A 16,601-nucleotide genomic window follows, 5' to 3' on the forward strand; every position below is an offset into this window, starting at 1 on the left:
CTTTCCAACCGCTGAGTTCCCAGTTCTTCTAAAGTCCTAATGATTGTTTATGCGTTTCCCACTGCTTTCTAAAATACTTATTGTCTTAAAATCAGAACTCCTTGCTTGCAAGGAAGAAAACATGAGAAAAACATCTATTATATAGTACTTCTCAGAAATCCAGGATGTGCTGAAGCACTTTGCAAAAGTGACCATTCATTGCTATATTTCCTACATTGCAGCCAAGCAAACAAACGCCTACAAACAGAAATGTGATAATGGGCAGATAATAACCTGTTTTTATGTTATTGTTTGTGGGTCAAGTATTGGCCAGAGCCCTGGGGCTAATTGACCTTCTCTTGTTTAGAATGTGCCATGGGACTTTTCTGCCTGTGAGGACAGACGGCTTTCACCGAATGGCCCCTGCACACAAAAAAAACAGCCTGATCAGGGTCTTATTCAAGTTTGACATCATTGTACTGCTTTACAGTCCTGTATCCCAAGAAAGAAATCCCTGGACTTCTAAAGTGTTCCATAAAACCTGAAAACCAATAAAAAAAATTTGGTTGACTTAATCTCTCAGACTTGTTGAGACACCCTCAAGCCTTAAGAAATGTCTTGAAATATCCAATATAATGATGTAGAAGAGCTGTCACCATCAGATAATTAGTATTTTAATATATCATATGTGAGTGTGTTGATATTGTTGTGTATTCTGTAGCTTCTGATAAGGCACACAATCGATAGTTTCCCTTTTACTGGAAGAATAACACAAGTACACAATGTATTGAATGGCTTGCTGTGTTGGAAAAGGACACCCATGACGATTCCATTGTATCTTCAAATTTCATTTGGTATAATTTTCTCAGGTTTTTTTTAAAAACAACACAATTTTAATTTTTCTTCCTGTCGTGACCTGCCTGCTCTATTATTTGATCCAAGGATTAAGATCATTTGATCAATTAGAGTAACCTCCAGTGAGTCAAGAGCAAAGTTGGGAAAATGATACTTCGGTAGTTTCTCTTGACTGGTTTAGTGTCACAGGGCATATTTTTGGAAATTATTTTGTTATGCAATTCCTACAAAAAATGTTTGTCTGGGGGAAATTGGTTCTTTCAGCCTAACTAGCTTCAGTGAAATGAGGGTGGGTCAGTTATGGGTTTATTTGTATCAAAGTTTTAATAGCTTACACAGGCGAGGCAGGCTACTCATCTAACTAACCACCTGCCTGTCTACTCAGCTGTCGTCTGATTTTTTTAACTGAGGGATTTGCTAGGGAAGTTTGCAGTCAGATGTTTTAGTTTTTCTGCCTTATTGATCCTCGCCCATGTTTTTGGTACCAACTGTTTAATTCTGAGAGAGAGATTAATCATTTTTTTTCCCTTCTGAGATGGCGCATTGAGTCAGACTGGAAATTCTAAAGAAATTTAGTTCCCTGTAGACTTTGTCCTATCAGATCCGCTCCTTGCAGGGTTCACTTGTTTCCCACGTAGTTATGCATGAAATATCTGTGCCCCATGTCACATCAGTAAACTAAGCATACATTAAGGTAAAAGTGTGTGAGGCTGGATGAACACAGCAGGCCCAGCAGCATCTGAGGAGCACAAAAGCTGACGTTTCGGGCCTAGACCCCTTCATACATTAAGGTTTATGATACTTTGGCCTCCAGCTTATATAATAAACTAAACATGACTGTGCCAGCATTTGAGATTAGATTGAATAGGTAGAATAAGGAAAAGTGATTAGAACGTCATGGGAGAGAGAGATAATGGGAACTGCAGATGCTGGAGAATTCCAAGATAATAAAATGTGAGGCTAGATGAACACAGCAGGCCAAGCAGCATCTCAGGAGCACAAAAGCTTTTGGTCATGGGAACTGGGTGGGTAAAAGTGACTAAAACTGTTTGCTTCTGTTGTGAGTAAATGTGACCATAAACTGGATTTATCAAATGCCCTGTTTCTATAATGCAGTTTGTGCATGTTGTGCTTCACAATCTTCCCTAGTTTGTGATGTTGTGACATCCAACAGTGATATGTCAATAAATTTAACTTGTGGTTTTCTTCATTTTACAGCCCCTGAGGTTCTTGGGCCCGAGAAGTATGACAAATCCTGCGATATGTGGTCCTTGGGTGTAATAATGTACATACTGTAAGTTGTAGTTGTACAGTCTCTGTGCATGTCTTCTCTTTCTCTTCAGGTACCATGCCCTGAAAGGATTTTGGTAAACATGCAGTTCTGTGATGGTCCATGGTTATCCTGGGCAAGGTACTGCAATTGTTCGCTATTGCCATTTGAGGATTGCTGACCAGCAGTCTGTCCAATTCTTACATTCTGCAAATAGGCCTGTGTTGGAAGCATTTGCAAATTGGTGTATGCTCTAGTTAACAAAAATATAAAGCGGTACCTGGAAAAGGCAAGTGACGGGTAATTTCCCAGTGGAAAAGACTCTGTGCAAGCAGTAAATGATGGAAGTTGCCCTTTATGGTATTATTACAAGCAATCATAATATCCCTGCAGTGCAGAAAAGGCCAATCAGCCCATCGATCATCCCACCCTATTCCTGAAACCCCATATTTATCATGGCTAATCCACCTAGCCTACTTATTGCTTCACACTATGGACAATTTAGCATGGCCAGTCCACCTAACCCACACTTCTTTGGCCTGTGGGAGGAAACCAGAGCATCCAGAGGAAACCTATGCAAACTCAACACAGGTAGACACCCAATTTCCTTAGAATTTCCTGTCTGACAATATGCGCCATCACAGAAGGGAAATAATAATTAATCTCTCCCTCAGAATTAAACACTTGGTACCGAAAATGTGGGCAAGGATCAATAATAAATTGGGTCTCTGGCTGTACTGAGCCAGTGTGCCCTTTAATGAAAGGTGTTAAAACCTCCTCCTGTTGCAGGGCCACCAGCATTAAGGGAACAGCAATTTGAGCAATGGGTTTCCTTGACTGCTGCCCTTGTTAAATCAGCAGTTTGCCCCAACAATAAAAACATGAAAGATAAAGCAAAGAACTGCAAATGCCGGAGATCTGAAACAACAGCAGAAATTGCTGGAGAAACCCAGCAGGTCTGGCAGCATCTATGCGGGGGAAAAAAGCAGAGTTAATATTAGAGTCTGGTGGCTTTTCATCAAATTGTATTTGTGTAGTGTCTCTAATGTAATAAAACACCCATGACCTTACTCAGGAGTATTATCACATGAGTGAATAAAAAAATTATTGAAGAAAATTTGATGTCAAGTCACATAATCAGAGGTTAAATCAAGTGACTAAAAACTTGGTGAAAGACATTGTTTTCATTTTTTCCAATATTCCTTAAACCTACGTAGAGAGAATAGGCCAGAGTTTGCAGCCGAAACAACTGAAGATACAGCCACTAATGATGGATCAGTTAAAATCTAGCATGTGCAGGGACCTGAGTTAGTGTAATGAAGATATCTTGAGGGGATTGTGTGGCTGAAGGAGATTGCAGAGAAAATGAGAGGTGAGGCCTTGGAAGAATTTGAAAATAAAGGTCAGTATTTTAAAATCATGACATTGTGTTTGTCTAGGAGCCACAGTGGGCCAGTGAACACAGCAGTGTTAGGAGAATGAGCTTGCTACAAGTTAAAACACAGACAGCCAAGTTATGGATGTCCTCAAGTTTCAGGAGGGATTCCAGCTACGAGAGCATCAAAATAGTTATGTTGGGCAGTAGCACTGAAGGTGAGCTGAGACGGGGACAAAATTGGCTGAAGTTATGCCAGAAGAAATGAACAGCCTTAGTGAAGGCACACATGAGGTTGGAAGCTCATGTCTGGGTCTCATGTGACTCCAAGATTGTAAACAACTCAGCTGCATTTCAGACAGTTGCCAGGAAGAGAAATAGAGCCAGTAGCTAGGGAATGGAATTTGGAGCTCATCCTCTTACCCTGTCTTACCATCACATGAACACCTCACAGTCGGTGTCCACAAATGTTGCCCTTCCCTCCTCTCCATGCTATGATCTCTCACCTCTCCGCTGTTTGTCTTTGCCTGCTATCATGTCTTGTGCCTTCGGTTTTCTGCAGAGATCTGGGTTGGGTTCGGATCCAGTGATGGGCACCACATGAGTCGTGTGTGTGTGTGTGTGTGTGTGGGGAATCTGAAGGAAGCTTTGTTCTAGGAGGTGGCAGGAGTTCGCAGTGACCTCCTGTGAAACCCTGAGCCTCCTGATGTGGAGAGAGCTGATCCTACTTGTAGGTGCTGTACTGGGGTCCTGGCCCCAACAATCCAACTGGATTTCTAAGTCCATCTCCTCTGCTCTGTGCAAGGGATATGGGTGAAGAGACGGCATAGCTGCTGCTGGATTTGTTAGCTGCATTGTGGCTTCTGCTCTGAGCCCCTCCTCAGAAGTGCAAGGTGGAGCTGAGTAAGTTGTTTCTGAGCTATGTTGAAAGCTGGCTCTATGGAAATGCAGTTGAAGGAGAACAAGGTGGTAGGTCGGTGAAGAACTTTGTCAATCACTTGTCTAGCCATTGTGTCCATTGCTAATTGCAAACTTGTCCACCTTCACCTTGAATATACTTAATGACCCAGCCCCATAGCCTTCTGTGGTAAAGAATTTCACAGTTCTCTAGGCTCCGAGGAGAAATTCCTCCTCTCTGTCTTAAATGGGCAACCCCTAACACTGAGATGATGCCCTCAGATTCAAGACCGTTCCAAAGGGGGGAAACAACCCCTCCACATCTACCCTGCCAAGACCCTTAAGAATCTTGTATGTTTCAACAAGGTCTCCTTCATTCTTCTGAACACCAAAAGTATAGTCTCAACCTGTCCTCTTGGTATTTATAATCTCAGGAATTTGCAACTGGATTTGCATCACAAAACTATATTTTTAATATTCTTTGTGTTAATATTCTGCCTGGTTCAGGGTGCTTTTTTAAAATCTGGCTGACTTATTTGAGGTTTATGATTTTTGCACTTTAGGCTGATAAATTCACAGTTGTAATAGAACTTGACAGATAAGGTGCAAAATAAAAATGGCAACCACACTGCTATACCATAGAAACTGGTTCACAGGTTTTCCTACCTGTGAAGCCCTGAAGTAAATCATCCCTCTGTATTATTTCAGCATAACGCTGCTGGTTAGTCTTTCTTTCATGCAGCTCGGCTTGTGAAATTCTCACACTCTATTTATCTGACCGCTGAAGTGCAATCTGTTGTTGTTTGCATTGGTTGAAACAGAAAGCTGTTGAGAAGGTTTGGTATTTCATTAACGTAGCAGCACCTTTGACATTTCCCATCATCTGAACCAAGCTATCAACACAAGTTTATTTGATATTTTGAAGCTGTATTGTTCCAGTTTTTTTAATAGCGGCTGTAAAAAGGAAATTAACACATTCTCAAGCTTGATTTTGTCCTTTTCTCCTTCTGTGGTCCAATTATTGGGAATGTTTAGGAAAAGAACCGGCATTTATATTGCACCTTTTGAAATTTTACATGAACTCACTTTAGCACTAGTTAGGTACTTTCAAAGTCACTTTTTTTATAAGGTGGGAAGCACAGCAGTCAGAGAGTGCACTGCAAGGCTCCTCGACCAGCAACATGATAATGACCAAGTAAATTAGTTTATTGATATTAATTGAAAGAAATTTTGGCCAAGATAGAGTTCCCCTCCTGTTCTTTGAAATAGTGCTGTGCGATCTTTTGCATTTACCTAAGATGGCTGTTTAATATCTGACCTAAAAGGCTGCAAAGGATTTGATAGGCTGCACTATCATGTCAGAATGGATCCTGTATTTGGATCTCAGAAAGGTTCATAGAAATTTGACCCAAATTTATGCTGTAATCTTACATAGTAAATGCATAGATTTGTGACAAATAATCCTTGCTGTGAGGTCGTATGGGGGTTATGTTATAATGGTTGTTCCAGAAATTCAAATTGGCTATAAAGCGATTTGACGAAGAGAGAAATGCTAATTCTAAAATGCGAACTTGTTCCGTTGAGTACACATCAACCATGGCCTTTGTCAAAGGAAAATTTCTTTTTTGACCCTTGCAGGTGGTGTAATTGTTCACCGTAAGTCATAATGAGCTTATTTGAAAAAGATAATTGGATTTTCTGTCATAAACCTCAAATACAATATCACACAGAATAACTGCCTCATTGGGAAAGCATGTGAAGTCTTAGTTTGAAGCGTTTATGGTGAACACCATTAAAAGCAAAAAAAAGTATACTTTAAAATAATGAGCGCTGTTAAAATCTGTACCCTTGTGTGTAGTATTTTTGCCCAGATTTTGTTACATGTTTAATATGTAAGAACATTTGAACTTGCTCATTTAAATCATTTATACCAGAAGTTGTCTGTTTTACAACCTGCTCTTTTCCAGGATTACTTTGAATATAATGTTACTCAGATTTATAACACATTTTAATCCTACAATTAACTTCAATGTCAATAGGCTAAAAAGGAAAGAAAGGTTATCTAAAAACCTGAACAGAAGGCAGTTCCAATGGAATGTCAGGTCAGATTAGCAATTGGCTAGGATGTGAGGCAGAACATGTTGCAGGTGAATAGATTTTGTTTGATTGTAGGTGTCAAGGCTCACACGTGACAGGCATGGCACCAATACTTACAGGAGAGTGGTGAGGAAGAATTTTGACTGATTTTGCATGATTTTGTTTTTGTGGCCTGCCCCAACCCCATTATTTCGATAGTGCGATTCTCTCATGCGGTGTTGCAACGGAACACAACTATTACATTATAGCAAAATCCGCTGTAGATGTTATTTGTGACTTGATGTAATTTACCATCGTTCTTTGATCCTGACCAGCGAAGGATTTGTCAAATCTTGCTGTATTCCTCTCCTTTGTTGGAAAATGCAGATGGAAAACGTACTGCTTGAACTAAATACATGAGGGGTGACACAGTGGTTAGCACTGCTGCCTCACAGCACCAAGGACCCAACTGTCTGTGGAGTTTGCACATTCTCCCTGTGTCTGCATGGGTTTCCTCTGGGTGCTCTGGTTTCCTTCCACAGTCTAAAGATGTGCAGGCTAGGTGGATTGGCCATGCTAAATTGCCTGTAGTGTTCTGGGGTGTGTAGATTAGGTGGGTTATAGGCTGATGGGTCAGTATGGACTTGTTGGGCCAAAGGGCCTGTTTACACACTGTAGGGATTCTATGATATATAATCCATGATCTAAAAAACTGTTGTATCAAAAGTGATCATATCCACAGCTATTGATTTTAAACAGTTTTGGATGTTTGACTTGTAATCCAAAAATAATCTTAGTTCTGCTATGTTGTAATATTTTAAATGTAGGTTGATCAGATGCTGTACATTATTTAAATTTACATTTCTTTTTCTTTTTGTCAATCTACAGGTTGTGTGGATATCCCCCATTCTATTCTAACCATGGACTGGCCATTTCACCTGGCATGAAGAAACGAATCCGAATGGGCCAGTATGAATTTCCTAATCCAGAATGGTCAGAAGTATCCGAGGAAGGTAATCCAATTTTCTTTAACTGGTGTGAAATAAGTAAATGTAATGCTCCTTCATTTTTAACTTTGCAATGACCAATGCTAAATTCTACAAAAATATTTTGAAATTGTTATTTTTCAGTGTGCGAAAACTAAATGAGTTGAGAGCGTTAACCCTGCTTAAAGGATAATCAAATTCGAACTCTGCATGCCTGAAAAAATATCATAGTTTAAAAATAAATTCTGTAGTTTGGAACATTTACAGCTTGCGATATTAGCAGTTTAATCAAAAAAACAATGAATGCCAAAAGTCTGAAATGAACACACAAAATTCTGGAGAAACTCAACAGGTCTGGCAGTGTCTGTATAACTTCCCGCTCTGAAATCATCATATCAGACTCCAAAATGTTAATGCTATTCCTCTGTGTATGGATGCTGCCAGACCCACACAGTTTCTCCTGCATTCTGTGTTTGTACTGGCAGTCTACTGACTTGCCTGTTGTGCATGATGAGACTAACTTTAAAAAAATGTAAAATATTCTATTGTTTTTGTAAAATTATCTTTAAAAATCTTGCAGAATGAATTACAGTCAAAGTGTAGTCATTGGCATGTGGGTAATCTATTAAAGAAAATGTGAATTGTTCTTTGAATGTAACATCTTCACATGTTTACTGTAGATTACATTACAGAAAAGACATTGGCTTAATGCATGATAAAGATTATGCATTTATAATGCTATCTGCTGAACATATAGTAAGACTTTAATGGCAAGTCACTGTAAATGCTATATTTTTTCAAAAATTATTTTGAGGATTTTCCTTCGTCAACTTTAGGTACATTTAAGTCGTCATTGGACAAGCATATGGACGTACATGGAATAGTGTAGGTTAGATGGGCTTGAGATCGGTATGACAGGTCGGCACAACATCGAGGACCAAAGGGCCTGTACTGTGCTGTAATGTTCTATGTTCAAGGCAGAGATCTCAATTCTATTTTTTCATATAATTGCAAGGAAACTACATTAATTAATTGACTATTAAAACATTATGACTAACTCTGAGGATTTATAGTTTTAAGACAATTACCTTTTCTTACTGTTATGGTAGGATTGTTAGCAATAACAATTTAGTGATTATGCACCCTTATTGGAAACCCACTACACCTCAGGTTGTGACATAAAATAACACATTTTCCAGTTACCAGGATGACCAGGGAAATACCTTCTCTCTATCAGGTATTAAAACAAAAAGATCCATTGATTTTCTAAAAAAAATAAAATTATACATTTATTATCAAAACAGTGGGAGACAGTGTGCTAGTGGAATTATCACTAGACTACTAATCCAGAGACCCAGGTGATGTTCTGGGAAATTGTGTTCGAATCTCACTGTGACAGATGACGGAATTTGAATACAATAAAAGTTCAGAATTAAACGTCTAGTGATCGATCTTCAGGGAAAAAAAAATCATTGGATTCACTACTGTCGTTTAGAGAAGGAAAATGCCTTACTTATGTAGTCTGGCCAACATGTAACTCCAGACCCATAGCAATTTAGTTGCCTCTTGACAACTAGGCAAGGGCGATAAATACTGGCTTAGCCAACAACACCCACATTTCTGTGAATTAATTTAAAACAAAACTGATCTCTCTAAATATTGCCAAGTTATACGTGCAAAGGCGAATGCTCATCAGCAACAAAGGAAGAAAAAAATTGCAGAGATTAGCTTTTTTCCTAAAACACACTGACCTCTGTGTTACTTTTCAAGGTGAAAGTGTAAAGTGCCAAGTGTTCTGGAGCCTGCTGCTCTAATATTCTGACATGTGGTCATCGTTAATCGTGCATGGTTCTTTCTAGAGTATTGCAGGTACAGGTTCTCGGGAAATGCAGTCTTGATGTTCTTTCAATAATACTTTTGAATGAACAAATTGGTTTTACCCTAAACTGGTGAAGTTTCTTTCTTTTCAGTAGTGGGAGAAAATTAGCTGGGCAGCTTGTTCAAAGTCAGGAACAGAAACAGAAGCTGCTGGAAAAGCTCAGCAGGCCTGGCAGCATCTGTGAGGAAAGATCAGAGTTAACGTCTTGGGTCCAGTGACCCTTCCTTCTGAGGAACATTAACTCTGATTTTTCTTCACAGCCGCTGCCAGGCCTGCTGAGCTTTTCCAGCAACTTGTTTTGTTCCTGATTTACAGCATCCACAGTTCTTTTGGTTTTTATTCAAAGTCAGTTCTGTGCTCGTCAGCTCGTTCCCTCCAACTCACCCAATTAATTCCAGAACATTTCCATGCCAATCGCAATTCAGAACACCCCAGCAAAACTAGTAGTTATCACCAATCATGTAAGTTACGGGCAGCTTTGTTTTGTTTTAAAAAAAGAATCTCCAGTGCAGTGAACTTCTAACCACTTATTGTAAAGAAACCAATCGTGGCATGTCCACAAAATTTGAAATAAATTGACTTGCCACAATTTTTCAAGACATGAGTCCTGTGTGCAATAGTAAATATAAAACATCTTTGTAATACAGACAAAGAATCTATGTGTAACTAGATTTGAGTAACCAGGCCAAGCATACTGGACTGAATTTGGTCAAGATTCACACTCCAAGCAGTTTAACTCACCTTTTGATTTTTGACTCCAGTTGTGTTTATTTTTCCTTGCAGAAAAGTTCGTTCAGTGACATTGTAGATTATCCCGAAGCCAGTGAAATGTAATGAAGAGCATTTTCTTTTTCTTGTGCTTTTACTGATTGTAATTTAATGAACTGCATTTTTCAGTGTGTTTGGTTTATATCCTCTGAATGTGTTTTCAATGTGCACCTTTTTCAGAAATGACATTAACACAGTTATAATTAAACAATTACATCTGCTCATGTTGAATTTTTCAGCCAAACAACTGATCAGACAACTCCTGAAGACTGAGCCAACACAACGCATGACGATCATGGAATTTATGAACCATCCTTGGATTAATGTAAGTAATTCATTTTGGAGTGGGACTTAAAGGCTTTAAGTCATTCCCATTGAATAAATTATATCTTTTATCCTCACAGAATTTATGTTCTCCTCTTCCCCACTTTTTAACCACCAAATACATCCTCTCCCCACTTTTAATCACTTGGTAGTCATGGTAAGATCCTAGCCAAATGTTTAACGTTGTCTGAAGCTTTTTCCAGTTATTTTGATAGGATTAAAGTTTTAAGTTAGCAAGAAAGGAGTTTTTAATCAATGTATTAATAGTAAATTGCATTTTTCTATGATACAGATGTATCATGTTCCAACAAGTTTCAGAACTCAAGGATGATATTAAGCTGTTTATTCTGTAATTTTCAGCCTAAGCAGTTTTCAAACTCTTCTTTCCCCACCCCCCTCAAAAAACACCTTTGCCAACCAAAAGTTTTTAGTTCACAAGGAAGTTTACAATAAAACCTTTTCAGGTGAACAGTGTTCTTCAGAGCAAATGCAAGTGCAAGTTACATTTTAATTGTCAGATGTTGCACCCTGCATCATTACATTGAAGGAGAGCATAGTGGTTAAGTTTTCATCCGAAAACAACTGAAGTGAAACACTGAGAAATTTTCTCCGTAGCCAGCAGTTTCAGGCCATGTTCATTTTGTTTCTTGATTCAGTGTTTTGAGTTTGAACTATGTTTTTTTTTCTTTGTTGACTTTAGCAATCAATGCAGGTACCGCAGACACCTCTTCATACCAGTAGGGTCCTGAAAGAAGAGAAAGATTTATGGGAAGATGTAAAGGTAAAGTTGGACTTCAGTTCACTCCTGTAGTACATCATAAAATAGTCACTATGTCTAAGGCCAACTTGTGGAAGCATAGTGTACTAATAATCAGATAATAGACCTGTTTTATGTTCTTGTGTTTCACTGCGTATAGGGAATATCCGATGTTTGATCTGTTCTTTCCTCCTCTTTTTGAAGAACTTGGCAGTCATCAGCTGCTTAATATTGCCCACTACAGGATTTTATGTTTAGGTCTTCTGATTTCCCTCCAAGCTTTAACAAAACCAGCAACAAACTAAATATTGATGTGGTCATGTAACGTGACGCTGCCATACTTAGGTTATACCTCGTAACGTACAAAACGAGTTGGGGATAAAGTGAAGAATCCAACAGATATCTGTAATTCAACTATCTTTTCATGCATTCCATTTATAGGTACATCATGGTTTGGGCTATAAAGTTGAGCTATGATGTTACAAAGCACATTTTCTTCCATTAGTGTGTCATGCTTCAACTATCAGGGATAAAATGAAGTATCCTTATGTTCTCAGATCACATGCTTGTGTTATCACTATATCATAGTATGTCTTTTTTTAAAAATTCATTCATGGGATATGGGCATCACTGGCTAGGACTGCATTTGTTGCCTATCCCTGTTAAGGACATACAGTACGTCAGTATCCATTAAAGGTATGCTGAAATACTCTCTGGGAGACAAACACAACAAACATTGGAAAATCGAATATCTGTTGCCTTTTTAAAACACTGGGAGCACTCATTTTCATTCAATTGACTCAGTAGGGGACAGTAATCAATCCAAAGACTTTTCTGGTTTGGGTGTTTACAGCAAGAAACTAATATAACCACCTGTCTTAGTTATTTCCCCTTTCCTAAGGCCCTGCTTTGAGATGCTTAATCCCTGGACTATTTTTCAGTTGATACCTTGCTTGCTACTTAGAACACTTGAGTGTTTGGAACTTGAGGTCACCTGCCTAGTTCTCATTTTCCCTTCCTGTTGCATATATATACCTGAAGGCAATTGTAGACTCATTACGTAGCATTTGCACAAACCGACCCCGGTCTTGCTATGCTATAACACTCTCCCAAATTATGCCCACCACACTCTGCCTGGAGTACAGCAATTTTATGAAGTCATTTTTTTTTCCTTAAATTCAGTGTATGGCATCTTGCAGCCAAAGTTAGGACCCATTATGGTGCAAGCCTTTCTTTTCTGAATAAATATGGTTTTCCCAATTCAGGAATTAGCTATTGTAACAGGTTTTAGAGATCAGGGCAACAGTTCAGCTTTGTTGCACAACTAAGAACATTGAGCTAACCAAGAGAAAGTTGGCCCTGCATGCAAAATAGTTTGCCCCGTTCAGTAATTCATACAGATAATAACAGTATGGCTGTGAGCGGTGCTGGTGGAAATTATTGATAGTGCCAGTATTCCAAGCTGCTCATATCTCACCAACATCATTTGGGTGCAGTGCTGAAAAATGTACCTTTAAGACAATGTTACCTACTACTTTGTCATATTCTTAACGCTAGACAAATATGAAACAGAAAAATATTTCTGTACTGGAAACCTATTACTAGGAGACCAATTCAAATCACATACTTCAGAGCTATTAAAAAGATGACCTGCATCAAATTCATTACCACTTATTTACCACTCTCCATCTTAACCTGATGTTTAACAGATTTACAAATATCTTGAAGAAATCCATTGATTTTGCCATCCGAGTACCACAGCTGTACTGTTTTTGAGGCTGACTACTATAGAGAATTAGTGTGTGATCAAAGTATTCATTCCCAATCCTTAGATGGAATGAAAGGTCTTGTTGGAGCCCAAGATGTTGCTTCACACGTGTCTCTTTGCAGCACGCCCATTCTTGGCCACAAATCTGAATTGTATTGATTTTGGAGTTGAGACTATGCACTCCCATCCTGGAAGGAAAGAACCAAAGAAATAGGGAGCAAGGAATAGACCATTCCAAACCCACAAACTGTGTCCAAAAGTGAATAAGATTTCTGCTGATCTGATGTAACAGTAAGTCCACTTTCATGTCTAAAAAGACTTGACTCCCTTTCCTATCAAAATTTATCTAACGCTTCCTCGAATATATCTCATGTCCACACGTCCACCGCTTACTGGGAGAGAATTTCAACAGTCAATGACTCAGAAGAAGCAAGCCTCATCTTGGCCTTGTATGCGACATTGTATGTCGTGCCACCCCCATGCTCCAATCATCCCAAAAGGAAGACATCTTCGCAAAATCTACCCCCGAAGCCCCTTTGACCTGTCACTGTTGCAATAAGATTACATCTCAACCTTTAAACTCAAAAGAATAGTGACCCTTCCTCATAACCCAATGCTTTTTTTCGCTGATCAATTATTAAAGGCTGCTCTGGTGCTTCTCCCAAGCTAATTGGTGAACGTTCCAGAGAAGATTAGGAACAAGAACTTGGTCAAATCCTTTCAACTGGGACAATTATGGACACAGTTCCTGTGGAATGAGATAAGTAGGAACAGCACTATCACTTCCATTGTGCTGTTCATCATTCTAATACAGCTTTCTCTCATGACAGGAGGAAATGACCAGTGCCTTGGCAACCATGAGAGTTGACTACGAACAAATCAAAATCAAAAAGATAGAAGAATCTTGCAATCCCTTGCTGATAAAAAGAAGAAAGAAGGCCTTAACTGCTCCGACTCCAGCCAGCCACTGAAAAACAACATGGAAAGTGTGCCAAATTATTTTTAGGAAGTTCTTTTTAAATGTCGCATGAAGTTCAGAAATGCTTAATTGGTTGGCTTTTTGGATTTTTTAAAGATTTACTGTACCTCTGCCTCTTGGGCTGAGGTGAACACTGTCATGATACTACTAGTCCAACACGCGACCAGATTTTTAAACTGATGTCAAAGGATGGTGGGTGGGTGGGGGGGAGGGGCAGGGGGACATGACAGCATCAGGACAAAGTCAACTTGTGAGTTTTGTGAAAGGTTGACTCAATGTTTCAACTTGATATTCCTTTCTGATTTTTATCATTCTGTGTCACCCTTATTTCCAAGCAATTTCATTCGTACCATCTTTCAGTTTGTCTTATTTTGGACCTCTGTTTGATTACTTTAAAGCTGTCTTGGTTTCATGGGATTAAAATGTTGTGATTTTAAAAGATCAAGATATTCATTATATTTGAACTTTTTTAATGCTAAAAGCTGTATTATTAAAAGCTTGCATTAGTTGTTTTTTCATGGATGTTTGAACAAATCCACAAAATTTGTGGAATTCCCCATGAACAGAACAGGTTTTACAGTATTCACAATTGAAATGTAGGCCTGTCCTATAAATTTTATGAAAACTTCAGATGTTCCGATACAATGGGTCAAGTGGCCTCTTTCTGTACTGTAAAATTCTATTATTCTACGTCTCTTTTTATGCTGAGTTTTAGATTTCAGTGGTTTGATCATATCTCGACTGAATTAGTACAATCAGTTATTGCATTCAGCCTACTTGGACATGTTATGACACACACCCAAGACACACACCCTGGGACTTGAACCCAGACCTCCTGTGTCAGAGGTAGGGACACTATCACTGTGCCACGGTAATAAGTTACAAAATGCATGCAATTCCACTGCACCCATCTTCAGTTCCTAAATTGATAAATTGCCGTTTACTTTGCCAAAATGATCCTTCAAATTAATTGGGATACTTTTTGCAGTTTGAGCTGTTGGTATGATTTTCATCTATGCCTGAGTGGGATCTTTCTCTTCCTACTCCCTCCCAGCAGCTACCTAAATTCTTGTTATGTCTGTGCATTAGGCAATTAAAAAATACAACACACTTTTTTTGTTTTGAATCTATGTTGATAAGCAACATTATCACTGGCAGGCATAAATTAAAACTGGAGATCTAATCTTTTCTTGACCAGCTATGATATTGAGTAATTATTGAGTCCCTGCTTTTCCTCTGGGGTAAGTCATATGCTATGTTCTGGGGGGAGCATGAGTCAAAGATACAGGTGCAAACCTTCAGAACAGTTCCACGTTGCCAGTATTGGAATGAGAAATTTACCTATATGCATCATTGTGAAATTATTGAATTGGCTAAAATCTCTTGCATCTAGAATTTGAAGTAACTTTGTGCTCCACAGCGAATACCCAGCTAAAAATTCCCAATCGGAGGCAGCTGCAAAACATTCAAAAGCAAGTCCATGCCTAAGGTTTTTGGGTAGACTTGTAGCTCAGGTTATGGGTATTGTGGCTAGTTGGCTAGCTGAGCTGGTTCGGTGTTCTGCAGATGTTTCATTGCCCCGCTAGGAAATATCATCAGTGCAGCCTCTAATGAAACGCTGTTGTGTTTTCCCACCTGTTAGTTAAACTCCGGGGTTCATTGAGCTGGGCTACCTCATTTCCGGTTTTCCTTCCCAGTGGAATGTGTACGGGGTCCAGCTGTATGCGTTTGTTGATGGCCGTCTTAGCGGAGAACTAGGCCTCTTGCAATTCCCATGCTTGTCCCAGCATAAGGAAAACCACCATGATTGGGACAACACCAGGATCCTGGGACAGGCCAAGCAGAGACAAGCACCTGAATCCCTAGAAGCCTGGTTCTCCACTAAGAAGGCCCTCAACAAAAACATACAGCTCGACCCTACATACACTCCATTGCAAAGCAAAACCAGAAGAGGGGTAATCCAGCTCGACAGACTCCAGAGTTTAAATACCAGGCGGGAAAACACAACGGTGCTTTATCAGAGGCTGCACTAATGATGATACCCAGTAGGGTAATGAAACATCAGTGGAACAACAAACCAGCTCAGTGAGCCAACCAACCACACAAAAGTGAATGCACCATTCTTTTCAAAAAAATCTAAATCCTGATGGAGTTGATTCATGGAATGGAATCCATTGGTGTTTGTCCATCTGTTCATATTTCTAATGAATATTTGTTTAAGGCATTTATATTTTGGCAGAGTTGGCCTTTCTGGTGAAAAATGGCTTCACCCTGTTGAAGTCAATTGTACAGATTTGTTGCCAAATTGTTCTATAGTAAATTGTGTCTTTATTTCTAAAATACAATGTGCTTTTCAGTCTTTGTGAGAAACATATTTGTTTGCATGGGCAGAGTCAAGAGTTGAATTTTCTGCAGCATTGTCGCTGTCGTCTTAGGCCAATATTGTGACAAGATTTTGCTCATGGGGTAGGGTAATAGTTTTAAAATGCTGCTCTGAAGAATTGTTTAAATGAGGAATAATATTTTGTAATTTCCTTAATGCAAAAGGCAAGTATGTTATGACAGTTTCTATCACAATACTTTAGAAACACTGTCCAACTTTGATAAAATGATGCACTTTTAATGTTGCTTTTTTTTTCGAAGTTGCTGGTTAAAGAGGTCCACTGGACTTCTCCAATTCTGGACAGC

General features: G+C 39.1%; 1 protein-coding gene across 1 annotated transcript in view; it reads left to right on the plus strand.

Moving 5' to 3' along the window:
* The window catches only part of LOC125462635 (MAP kinase-activated protein kinase 2), a 190,611-nt gene extending 176,508 nt beyond the window's left edge, over positions 1-14,103 (plus strand). The window contains exons 6-10 of the mRNA XM_048552862.2: positions 2,053-2,128; positions 7,341-7,465; positions 10,325-10,410; positions 11,110-11,190; positions 13,765-14,103. Coding sequence (XP_048408819.1) covers positions 2,053-2,128; positions 7,341-7,465; positions 10,325-10,410; positions 11,110-11,190; positions 13,765-13,905 — 509 coding nt within the window. The 3' untranslated portion in view covers positions 13,906-14,103. The remainder of the gene's footprint in view (positions 1-2,052; positions 2,129-7,340; positions 7,466-10,324; positions 10,411-11,109; positions 11,191-13,764) is intronic.
* Positions 14,104-16,601: the final 2,498 nt, after the last annotated feature.

The sequence above is a fragment of the Stegostoma tigrinum genome, chromosome 21 (genome assembly GCF_030684315.1).
Source record: "Stegostoma tigrinum isolate sSteTig4 chromosome 21, sSteTig4.hap1, whole genome shotgun sequence".
NCBI lineage: Eukaryota > Metazoa > Chordata > Chondrichthyes > Orectolobiformes > Stegostomatidae > Stegostoma > Stegostoma tigrinum.